Source organism: Heteronotia binoei, chromosome 6 (genome assembly GCF_032191835.1).
Source record: "Heteronotia binoei isolate CCM8104 ecotype False Entrance Well chromosome 6, APGP_CSIRO_Hbin_v1, whole genome shotgun sequence".
Classification (NCBI taxonomy): domain Eukaryota; kingdom Metazoa; phylum Chordata; class Lepidosauria; order Squamata; family Gekkonidae; genus Heteronotia; species Heteronotia binoei.
This window is the reverse complement of record NC_083228.1, coordinates 20,585,800-20,598,593: the sequence shown is the minus strand read 5'-3', so window position 1 is coordinate 20,598,593 and position 12,794 is coordinate 20,585,800. Positions and strand designations below refer to the sequence as shown.

At 47.4% G+C, this 12,794-nt stretch overlaps 1 protein-coding gene across 6 annotated transcripts in view; it reads left to right on the top strand.

Annotated features, from left to right (window-relative positions):
- Nucleotides 1-12,794, top strand: part of FAM13C (family with sequence similarity 13 member C) — a 122,927-nt gene that overhangs the window by 107,396 nt on the left and 2,737 nt on the right. For 2 of the 6 annotated variants that reach the window (XM_060241088.1, XM_060241086.1), the window contains 3 exons: nucleotides 4,044-4,139; nucleotides 7,699-7,898; nucleotides 10,921-11,022. In XM_060241088.1, the coding sequence (XP_060097071.1) occupies nucleotides 4,044-4,139; nucleotides 7,699-7,898; nucleotides 10,921-11,022 (398 nt within the window). Of the gene's footprint in view, nucleotides 1-4,043; nucleotides 4,140-7,695; nucleotides 7,899-10,920; nucleotides 11,023-12,794 lie in introns of all 6 variants that reach the window. The other 4 variants (XM_060241087.1, XM_060241085.1, XM_060241090.1 and 1 more) reach the window with 3 other exon arrangements.

Sequence of the window (12,794 nt, the reverse complement as noted above, 5' to 3'; positions counted from 1 at the left end):
TGCCATTGAAGGCAGAACTTGTTGGAATTGGGCACCAAATATCAGGGCTTATTTTTTTAAAAAACAGGAACTCCTTTGCATATTAGACTACACCCCCCCTGTAAGAAGAGCCCTGTAAGCTCTTGGAGGACTGACTATGGTCTTTTTCACACAGCCTAAGTATTCTGGTACGGCAACAGTTACTGAACAGTAACGGGTTTCTGCTGTCATTTCAGACAGACTCATTTCAGTAACTGGCTGCTACCAGAATACTGTTACCTTTTCTCATAGGCCTGCAGCTGTCTCACAACAGCCCCCCCCCCAATATATGTGTGCCTCGTAGTCATCTAGAAACCCATCACTTTTCCAACTCCCATGTGGTCATGGAAAGGTTAGCAACAGGTGACAGACCAATGCCTGGTGCTCTGATCTCCCGCTTGCACTGTGTATCCAATGGGGTACTTGCTACCAAGTGTCAACAGCAGCGATCTCAGGCGTCTCAGTGGAGCCCAGGCATCCCAATAGTGGCGGTGTTGCACTGCTTTGATACGTCATTATAGCACTATAGCGCTCTTAGCTCAACATTCCCCCGCCCCCCCCCCCAAAATTGTGGAGATTGTGCGCCAGCTGGCAGAAAAGGGTGCGAAAATGGGCGGTGCTCCCAGAAGCGAGATAATAGCGGAACAGTGTGAAATGGCTCGCTTCAGACATGGAACCCTACTGGAAAGAAAATGATGTGTTTGAAGCTCCCATCCCTGTCTTGGATTACTCCAGGGTGGCACAAAACTGATTCCCTTCCAGTTTCCATTGATAAGTGTGAAAAGCCTCTATATCAGGCGGGTGTAGCTTTATATGCAAAGGAGTTCCTGCTGCGGAGAGGAGTTCCTGAGAGCCAGTTTGGCGTAGTGGTTAAGTGTGCAGACTCTTATCTGGGAGAACGGGGTTTGATTCCCCACTTCTCCACTTGCAGCTGCTGAGATGGCCTTGGGTCAGCCATAGCTCTGGCAGAGCTTATTCTGGAAAGGGCAGCTGCTGTGAGAGTCCTCTCCGCCCCACCCATCTCACAGGGTGTCTGTTGTTTGGGGAGGAAGATAAAGGAGATTGTGAGCTGCTCTGAGATTTGAAGTGGAGGGTGGGATATAAATCCAGTATCATTGTCATCTTATGCCAAGTTCAGAGAGTGGTATCTATGGGCAGGTGGAAAAAAGTGCCTGCCCTGGACTGAGGGACTGTGTGAGTTGAGCTCAAGGCATCCCTGTCCTTTCTTGCTGTATCATTGTTTTTATTAAGCAGTGTTGTGAGGCTCAGAGGGGAGGGAGTCTGGCACAGAGATACACTTCCTATCAGAGCGTGCTACAAGTATGCAAAAGATTATACAGGTTGGAGAAAATAGATGATAGAGATAAGCAACTTCTTGCAGTTGGAGAGAAGTCCAGGGACGGCTCTACAGAGTATCTTTCTAATTTGCTTATTTTCCAGTAGCTATGCAAACTCTCTTGAATGCAGGCCATTTGCTAAACACAAGTAGAAAGTTCTCCCTCCCCGATGTAGGCCTTGGTTTTAGCCAGCCACCTGAAACTCCTTGGCTTTTTCCTTGTATCTGCAATTCTGAATCAAATTTGCTGTAGACGGTTTCTCCATCTCTTCCACTAACAGAAAGATGTCAGCCTCTTCCATTAGCGGAAATATGTCATCTTCAGACACCTGGGAAAGAAATCTTCTTCCACCTGTCCAAAGACCTTGTTTTGTTGATTCTTTGGTCAACCAGTGATGCAGTGATTGAGACAGTCAGATTTGTAGCAACACTTTGGTTGCTCAAACTGAACATTTGCCGGGCCAAGAATGGGTTATTAATTGCATATAAGCCAGTGTGTAACATTGTGGTATACACTGCTGTGATTAGCAGTGTGATCCTGAACAGAGTTAGGACCTTCAAAGCTCATTGAATTAAGTGGATTTATAAGGGTGCAACTCTGTTTAGGAGTCTGCTGTAAGAAATGCAGTCAAGGACAGGATTACACCTTGACTTACAGACTTGATTCTTAATATCCGGGCATTATCAGGGGCAAGAAACATGTGGAATGGTAACGTTCTGCATTGGGAGATAATGCAGAAGTCAGATAATATCTCTTCTCCACAGTCTGCGGGATGTGCCTGGGTTGCCTTCCCCCATGGGTCTGCAGCATGCTCCCCTTCCTTCTGCACGCACACACAGCTCTTGTAAGAATGGTCACCATTTTCCTAGTCATTGGGCCTTACCACTTTAGTATCCTGAAAATTCCCAAAGATCTAGGAGGAGTCCACATCTCTTGGAATTGCTTGATCGTAACTGCAGCTGGGCTGCTGGCGGATGTGTTTTTGGGTTTTGAAGAGAAGCGACAACGTGACACTGAGAATTTTCTAAAGTATATGCCTTAAATGTGAGCAGCTGTGACTGGAACCCAGTAACTCTTCCTGTGAATGCATAGCAGTCTGGGTCTTTCCAACTGCCCCAGTTGTTGGGATCAGTGTATCACTCACTTCACAGTTAAAAGGTAAAGGTAGTCCCCCTGTGTCAAGCACCAGTCGTTTCTGACTCTGAGGCGACGTCTCATCATGATGTTTTCTTGGCAGACTTTGTTATGGGGTGGTTTGCCATTGCCTTCCCCACTCATCTACACTTTCCCCCCAGCCAGCTGGGTACTCATTTTGCCGACCTCGGAAGGATGGAAGGCTGAGTCAACCTCGAGCTGGCTACCTGAAAACCCAGCTTCTGCCGGGATCGAACTCAGGACGTGAGCAGAGCTTGGACTGCAGTACTGCAGCTTACCACTCTGCACCATGGGGCTCGTCCACTTGACAGTTACAGTCACCAGGCCTATAGCTACAGGGGGGCTGTGGGGCCCTGCCCCCTGACTTCCTGCTGAGGCCCCCTAACTCATAGCCTTCCCTCCTGCTGCCTCTGCTACTGCCTGGGAGGCAAGCGGGCAGATTGTGAGAGGCTGGCCTTCTCTGTTCAGAGATCGGGGTGGGGTGGGGGTCGGATAACACTTTGTAAAGTAAGGAAACCCTGCCTGTGCCTTGCTTCTACCAAGAACAGCCTGGCAGAAGTCAGACAGACAGAGCATCGGTGCACAGCTCCCCAGGAAGAATTAAATTAATTAAAGTGAGAAATTTAAATGCCCCCCGACATTTTAAATCCTGGCTATGGTCCTGACAGTCACTCAATTTGTCCTTCAGTTGTTAGCAAACCTTTCTTTCCTAGGATGTTTGAGGGTTGAAGTAAATCGCAGGGCAAGGCTCAAGAGCATTCTAGGAAAGATCAGAGGATCCCTGGAACATCCGAAAGTCTTTTGACGACTGGGAAGCCTGCCTGTCTAGTACATTTCAGACTCTCCCTTCCTTGAAGGAGCACAGAGAAACAAGCAGTTTTGTATTCCTTTGTCCTTGCAATAGCTCAGCGAGGACAGGTTGTGAGAGATGGGCTGGGTGGGGATTCAAAGCCAGGCCTCCCACATCCTAGCATGGCCATTAAATTATACTGGCACATGAAGCTGCCTTGTACTGAATCAGACATCACTCCATCAAGGCCAACATTTTCTACTCACCCTGGTAGTAGCTCTCCAAGGACTCACGTTGAGGTTTTTCACGGCCCCTACTGTCTGGTCCTTTTTAACTGGAGATGCTGGGGACTGAACCTGGGACCTTCTGCATGCAAAGCCGGAGCTCTTCCACTGAACCACAACTCCTCCATAGTCAACAGTGGATGACTAAAGCAGCTCCTTTCCTTGAAACCCACAATAAATCCAGCTGGGGTTTATTTTGTTGGTTTTTATATTTCTATAGGAAAAGGGTTTTTTTTTTTTTTAAAGAAAAAGCATATTTTTTAAAAGAAAAAAGTGGTAATACAATATCCTATCACATGTAGTGGTTTTTTTTCACTATGAATGCTACTTTTTGGCCCATTGAAAGTCAAATTATTATTAGGATGAGGACAAATATGCCTCCTCTTTGGCACAGAGCTTGACACGGGTCGGCCATCTTGTTTTCTGCAGAGTCAACACAGTGATCCAATTTCTTTTTAGGCCAGCAAGCAAGACAGGAGTCTGATGAAGCCCCTTTACGAACGCTACAGGATTATCAAGCAGCTTCTGTCAACGCCAACTTTGATTACCACCATCGTAAGTCCAAAGAAGATTGGCGTAGATAGTCGTTTGTTCTCTGAACGATTGTTTCACCAGCAATACAGTTCTTTGCAATGTCACTGCAAGCCCTGTAATACCAATTTGGTTGAATGCTTTTAGAGGGGAGCAAGCTCAGACCCTTCCCTGAAGAGCCGGTTTGGTGTAGTAGTTTAGTGTGCGGACTCTTATCTGGGAGAACTGGGTTTGGTTCCCCACTCCTCCACTTGCACCTGCTGGAATGGCCTTGGGTTAGCCGTAGCTATTGCAGGAGTTGTCCTTGAAAGGGCAGCTGCTGGGAGAGTCCTCTCAGCTCCACACAGGGTGTCTGTTGTGGGGGGAGGAGATATAGGAGATTGTAAACCGCTCTGAGTCTCTGATTCAGAGAGAAGGGCAGGGTATAAATCTGCAGTCTTCTTCTTCTTCATGCCCACATGCTCATGAGTATGGCACTTATGCATGGAGGGAAATTTACATTTAATTTAATTTAAATTTAATTTTTAGATTTATATCCTGCCCCATCCCACAAGCAGGCTCAGGGCGGCTCACAACAATAAAACAATAGAGTTAAAAGAATATCATAAGAACAGACATTACAACACAGGAGCACAGTAAACGGCCTTACAGACATAGGCGGTAAACAGCATGCGGCTGATGGCTAATAGCATAACATAATACCATAATGATGAAATGCTGGGGGAAGTGATGACTTTCAAAGGACGCCCGCTGGATTAATTAAAAGCCTTGTGGAAGCGCTGTATCTTACAGGCCCTGCAAAACCTTGATAAGTCCCGCAGGGCCTGGTTCTCCAGTTGGGAGCTCATTCCACCAGGTAGGGGCCCGTACTGAAAAGGCCCTGGCCCTCGTTGAAGCCACCCAGGCATCCTTAGGACCAGGGACTATGAGAAGATGTTGAGCAGCAGACCTCGGAGCCGGGGGGGGGGGGTTCATATGGTGGAGGTGGTCCCAAAAATATGCAGGCCCCTGACCATAAAGGGCCTTAAAGGTAAGGATCAAAATCTTACATGCATAGGCTCTGTCCCTGTGATCAGAAGCATTGCAAAACAGCCTTCTTGATCGCAAGGAGGAAGCACATATGCATATGTGTCCTTCATGTGTAGGTGGGGATCACAGTGAGATGGTAGGCCTTGTCCCCTGTCCCACTCTACGTTCATTGATCAACTGTGCAACTGCAATGTAGCTACTGGGCCATAGTCGATCAATGACAGAGACTGCAGTACCTCTGCATAGGATTGCGCAGTTGGCCTTTTGAGGGGCTGTTCTTACAATGGATGCAATCCGATGGGGATTTGGCCATGGTGGCCTCAGGGCTTTGAAAAAGCTGCCCCAGGCTGAGGGTGTGCCGTGGCGATCAGATGGCACTCATGACAGGCAGAGGCTGCATGTGCACTGAGAGGAGCAGCTGCTCCTGCATGGCATGCCCTGGTCATTCAGATGGCCAGAAATGCGCCACAGAGGTGCAGCAAGGAATTTGGCATTGGGAAGTTCTTGGTGGCTATTTAATCCAGTACTGGCTCATCCTACAATGATGGGCGGGCCGCAGGGCGCAGATGTACATGTGTGATTGCACATATTAAATCTAGGGGTGGGTGTGGCCATGGCGGGCCAAAAAACCTGTCTGACTGCACCCTTGTGTTGTGTTTCCTGCGGAATTCTGTCTAAGAAACGTTGGCAGAGCAGTGAAGCAGAAGATCTGCATGCCAGAATACAATAATTCGGGAGGCTCTGTTTAGTGTTCATTGAAGCTTAATTCTGTTTCTTCCTATTGTTGTTGCTGTTTTAAGCTTGAATTGACGATGCAGATTGAGAATAAAAACCGCTCCGCTTTTGTGTACTACAACTGTTTCCTGCAGATGGTACAAAAGAGGGTGATGCGATGTGTCAGAATTTTCTGCAGTCAAGACACATAAAGCGTGGATGGCTCATGCGTCTGGGAAGCCTGATAGGCCCATGTCTCATCATACATAAATGCTTAAATTTACACATATGCTCATGATTGGTTTCCTCTCTAAGAGCATTTGCTGGGGAAAACAGCAGTGACACACCAGTGCTTCCCGTACCTGATGTCAGGTAGCACGTGCTGCTTTAAGTTTCTGCTAATACCTGAGTGTACACCCAGCTTGGATTTGGGGAACAGGTCTCCCGAGTGGGAGGCTGAATCCCCGCACCACCACTTTTCTCCCCCGGAGATAGGAAGCATTCTACCCAACGCAAGTATGGGGCTTGCACTATATTGTGGAACAGTAACTTGGGGGGAGAGGTCCAGAGTCCAGAAAGAAATAATCCAATAGGATTTCCTTTGCTCCATCCTGGATTGCTTGCATCCTCTGCTCTGGCGAATCACTTTTTTTTTCTGTGGAAACTTGGTAACATGAATCAAGCCACAATTTTCGGCGTTCTCTCTAGGAAGTAAATCCCAGCGAACTCGCTGGGGTTTGCCTCCAAGGGAACTGGCTCAACCTTGGGTTTGCTTGTTCACCACTTGAGGGTATCTGTCAGTATACTTTTGTAGGGATTACGTTGACACACTAAGGACTGCCTCTCCCCATACGAGCCCCGTTGGTCCCTACAAGCTACAACTCAACATCTTCTGCCGGCCCCTGGTCTGGCTTGCCTCAACTAAGGCCAGGGTATTTGTGGCCCTGGTCCCCACCTGGTGGAATGAGCTCCCCTTGGAGATCAGGGCCCTCTTTGATCTATGACAGTTCCACAGGGCCTGCAGAACAGAGCTCTTCCGCCGGGCCTTCCGTTGAGGAGGCGATGGCTGTCTTAATTTTGGCCTCCCCCCTCCCGCTTCCCCAGTCTGGGGATTGGATTAACTACTGTGGTAGAGTCTTAAACTGGGAACATGTTGTTTATGCCATGTACTGAAATGGTCTTATGTGTATTTTAAATTTGTTTTAACTGTTTTAAACTGTTGTAACCCGCCCTGAGTCTTATGGGAGGGAAGGATAGAAATAAATAAATGCTGTAATAAAAAAAAACACCCTGGGTTGGATTGGGGGGTGGAGAAGGAAGAGAGTGATTGTCACCATTTTCCTTGAACAAAGGAGATGGAGATTCATTGACTGCCTCCATAGAGTCCCCCTGAAGTAAATGGTGCCTTTGCCAGTTTAACAGGATGGGGCATTTTCATATAGGAAGCTACAAGTGCATGTGAAACTTTCTGGGATTTTTGTGTCACGTGTGATTGCTGTTAATGGCCGACAGAGTCTGGGCTTTAAATACACATTCCAGCGAATGCCAATTTTTATGATCATGTTGGGAGCTGATTCTAAAGCAAAACTGGTATCATCTTTGAAAAGAACCACTGGATCCTTGATGAAGAACATGGAGGTTGTGCCCCGAAGGCAGAGTGTGAATCAGTCCCAATTAATCTATCAGTCTGTTGGCTCATGTAACTCTACCTTGGGGAGCTCTTAAGAGATGACTTATGGTGCCAATCTAATTATTTTTTACATTATCTTCCCCATTAATTTCCGAAGGAGATTGTGGCAGGTAATGGATTTGATAACCTTGCATTCCTTGTTACAAGCAGGAGGAGGAAGACTCGGACGAAGACCATTCCCAGAGCAGCTATGAGTTGTCCTCAGCCACGTCGTCCCTCAACCTGCCCACTGAGGATCATCTGTGCCACTCGGATGAGGAGAATGAGCCTGCCTTTGTCTCACCCCTGGATGAAAAAAGGGGAATCAAACAGCCTGCCTTGTCGATGTCCAACCTGCATGAAGCTACAATGTGAGTGTCCAGTCTTTGGTATATTTTGTATTACAGGGGTCTCCGATCTTTTAGAGCCCATAGGCACCTTTAGAATACTGAGACAGCATGGTGGATACAGCCACAAAATAGCTACCACAAATGGCTACCTTAGGAGGTGGAGCCAGCCACAAAATGGCTGCCACAGTGAAGGTCTTTGTGTTGTGGTGGCCGCTGCTGCCAAAACAATATTTTCAAAAATCTGCATAGCCAATTGAAATCTCCAGTGGCCAATCAGAGCCCTTGCAGGCAAAAGTGGTAGATAACTCACTGAAAATGTCAAGACAGTGTGCGTCTGCAATAAAAAAGGCCAACGCCATGCTGGGAATTATTAGGAAGGGAATTGAAAACAAATCAGCCAGTATCATAATGCCCCTGTATAAATCGATGGTGCAGTCTCATTTGGAGTACTGTGTGCAATTCTGGTCACCTCACCTCAAAAAGGATATTATAGCATTGGAGAAAGTGCAGAAAAGGGCAACTAGAATGATTAAAAGGTTGGAACACTTTCCCTATGAAGAAAGGTTGAAACGCTTGGGGCTCTTTAGCTTGGGTGATTAACATGTGGAATTCACTGCCACAGGAGGTGGTGGCGGCTGCGAGCATAGCCAGCTTCAAGAGGGGATTGGATAAAAATATGGAGCAGAGGTCCATCAGTGGCTATTAGCCACAGTGTGTGTGTGTGTGTGTGTATATATATATATATATATATATATTCTTTTTTGGCCACTGTGTGACACAGAGTTTTGGACTGGATGGGTCATTGGCCTGATCCAACATGGCTTCTCTTATGTTCTTATGCTAAGATCCTGTGAATTTAGGGGGAGGTGTTTGTGAGTTTCCTTCATTGTATAGGGGTTTGGACTAGATAACCCTAGAGGTCCCTTCCAACTCTATGATTCCATATGCGTATCCAATCCCCTCTTGAAGCTGTCTATGCTTGTAGCCGCCGCCACCTCCTATGGCACTGAATTCCGTGTGTTAATCACCCTTTGGGTGAAGAAGTACTTCCTTTTATCCGTTCTAACTCAACTGCTCAGCAATTTCATTGAATGTCCACAAGTTCTCATATTGTGAGAAAGGGAGAAAAGTACTTTTTAACCACAGAGGGCAGTCATTGTATCCCAGGAGATCTCTGCAAAAGAACTACCTTTGCCCTGGCACCTGAGAACCAGCCAGGAAAGAGGGAGGTGGACATCCAGGCAGGGAGTTCTGCAGTCCTTATACCACTGTTATAACAGCTGTTTTGTGTAGCTACCCGCTGCACTTTTGGTGATGAAGGCACATGAGACAGGGCCTCAGAGGAAGAGCTCAGTGTGTGGGGCTGCTTGGGTGGGAGAAAACTATCTTGGAGAGATCAGATTGTTGATGACTTGAAACATCCCAAAGAACTCTTTGCATCCGGCCTAGAAAGCTAGCGAAAAGCCACTGAAGTTGTTGAGCAAATCGTGAGTTTTCATAGTCAAAGTAGGAAATCCCAGTTAACATTCTGGCAAGCTGCATTCTGGACCAGTTACAGTTTTCAGATATTCCTCAAAGGTTAACTGCTGATTGAACACATGACAGAAGGGCAATCTAGCTGTCATGAATGACTGGCTGAGCCATCCCCTTTCTGGAAAAGGGGTCCAATGGCAAAAGACCACAGCTATCACTCAGCATGCAGGAGAATGGCGCTGAGAGCAAACTGTGAGCCAGAGTATGTTGGGGGTGTGCATCTGACTCAGTCTGTGTACTTATTTCTAAGTTTGGTGAATTTAACAAACTATTCCAGAAGAGATGCCCAAAATTGATTTGGAATGGAATAGAGAAGTTGGGGAACAGGAAGCGCAGCTGAATGGCACATAATGCTATTTCTGACTATTATTTTGTTTGAAATCATTCCAGTGCTCCCTCTAAGCTGTGAAGTCTTGTGAGCAAAAGTCCTAGTTTGTGAGCTACTGGCATTAAAACTGGGAGCTACTGCATAAATTAGCTTGCTCTTTGGGCATTTTTTTCCTAAGCTGAGGCTAAAATGTGTGAGCCAGAGGCTAAAAACCTGTGAGCTAGCTCACATTAACTCAGCTTAGAAGAAGATATTGGATTTATATCCCGCCCTGTACTCTGAATCTCAGAGCGGCTCACAATTTCCTTTACCTCCCCCCCACCCCTCCACAACAGACACCCTGTGAGGTGGGTGGTACTGAGAGAGCTCTCACAAGCAGCTGCCCTTTAAGGACAATTCCTGCAAGAGCTATGGCTGAGCCAAGGCCATTCCAGCAGGTGCAAGTGGAGGAGTGGGGAATAAAACCCGGTTCTCCCAGATAAGAGTCTGCACACTTAACCATTACACCAAACACTGGAGCCAACTAAGGCAGCATTACCAGTTTAACTTTGTCACTGTAATGAACCTCTTGTATCCATTGACTGTACTGAATAGAGCCACTTTGGTGTAGTGGTTAAGTGTGCGGACTCTTATCCAGGAGAACCGGATTTGATTTCCCACTCCTCCACTTGCATCTGCTAGCATGGCCTTGGGTCAGCCATAGCTCTGGCAGAAGTTGTCCTTGAAAGGGCAGCTACTGGGAGAGCCCTCTCCAGCCCCACCCACCTCACAGGGTGTCTGTTGTGGGGGAGGAAGGTAAAGGAGATTGTGAGCCGCTCTGAGACTCTTTGGAGTGGAGGACGGAGTATAAATCCAATATCATCTTCTTCTTCTGCATACACAACAGTTCTTGGATGGACTTCCAGCTATCATACCAGAAAAAGATGGTACTGTGTCTATATTAATGAAAATTGCGTTATGTATTCTCAATGTGATGGGTATCACTTAGGATGGGAAAACTTCCTCATCCATGTTTTTAAGAACAAAACCAGTGACGAACACCCAGTCCGGCTCTGTACTTAAACTTCATACTGCGTGAGATAACACTTGTCAAAGATGATCTCATGACTCTGAATCTGCCTCATCATTTTCATTGTGTTTCCAAACCCACATGGTCTTCCAATCTCAATTCTCCCCTGACAGGCCCGTGCTGCTGGAACATCTCCGAGAAACCCGAGCGGACAAGAAAAGACTACGGAAAGTGCTGAGAGAGTTTGAGGAGCAGTTCTTTAAACAGACAGGAAGGTAAGCCATTTGCTTGGGGAATGTGTTCCTCTGGTTACCCCACAGACATATATGCTGCCCAAATCCTAGGTAATGAATTATTCAATGCAGGATGTTTATTCACTGAAGTAGGCTTGGCTCCAGCTTTTGGGGGTCCCAAGAAGCACACGCTCTAGAGCAGCGGTGGGGAACCTTTTTTCTGCCAAGGGCCATATGGATATTTATAACATCATTCGCGGGCCATAAAAAATTATCAACTTAAAAAATAGTGCTCCACCGAGGAGAATGATTCAGGCCAGCAAAAATAATGCAAATAATTGTTTTTTTTTATTTGAAGTCATGTGGGGAGAGCCTAATCTGGCACGCACACGCACACACACACACACACGGTCCACCGCCCTAGGCAAATGCATAGGTCCAGGGCTTTTTTGTAGGAAAAAACCAGCAGGAACTGAGTAGCATATTAGACCACTAATATTAGCATATGAGGTCACACACTAATTAGCATATTAGGCCACACCATCTGGGATAATCAAGTGCAAACTGAACTGTGACAGTAACTTTTCCAGGCCCTGTAGCAATTTTGGCCGGCCGGCCAGGCTCCAGGGAGGCTGCTGCACAGTACATCTGTGCCCTGTGATCGCTGCCTGGCCTTGGGGAGGCTGCTGCATGGTACAGCTGGGCCCCACGATCCTCACTGGGCAGCCAGGCCCCAGGGAGGCTGCCACATGGTAATCTATGTATCTGTCCAGCAATCCCCGAGGACCACACCAAGTGGTCAGAGGTTCCCCACCCCGCTCTAGAGATCCCTGTTCTCATACGTTCTAAGCCTGTCACTCCTGTCTGTCAACTATGGTCATCAGGCAGCCATCTATTGGCTTTCCCACCACTTTAGAGGGCCAGTCTGGCATTGACCAGAGGCGGCCAAACTTGCTTAACGTAAGAGCCACATAGAATAAACATCTGATGTCTGAGAGCCGCAAGACATGAACACCAGAGGTTTGAATAGCCTCAGGAAGGAAGGAAGGAGGGCAAATAGGTAGGGAGAGTGAGGGGGAAGTGGAAAGAAAGCAACTTTAACTTTACCATTCTCCAAGCCAGCCAACAGGGGTTTTGGGGGCTTTGAGAGCCACACAATATGGGTGATAGAGCCACAGTGTGGCTCCGGGGCAGCGGTTTGACCACCCCTGATCTGGGCCTTTTCCATTGTGGCATCCACTATGTGAAATGGGCCCCCTAAAGAGGAGAGGGGGGCCCCGTCCCTGGAGATCTTGTTTGCCAAGACTTTTGAGGGGATTTGGATGGCAGGGAGGCAGAGGGAGGGAGGGATTTGGGGTTTGTTATTTTATTTGGGGTTTTAGCTGGATGTGTTTTCAACTATTATTGTAAGCCACCTTGAACCACAAGGAAAGGTTGGTTATATGCGTTTAAGTAAGCAAACGGGACCGCTTCTGTGGTTGAGTGAAAAGACCACACAACAGCATTCAATAGTATACACTGCACAATAGCATAGACCAGCCAGCAACCCATGTGGTAGGCCTCAGGGCTCCAAGGTGGTATCCTTACCAGGGGGTATCAGAGATGGTGACGGAGGCTCTGGGGCCATGGCAGAAGCCCCATGCCAGGTGCACAGCTACTAAATGGATAGCAGAACACAGTGCTGGCAACTGAGGTCATCCCTGGTGCCCACGCTGGGTTCTGCTGCTCACTGTCTTGGGGTGCCCTCTGCTCTACAGCTGTCATTTGAAGAAACAGAAATAAAACAATCGCGGCCCCTGCCCTATGGAATCAGC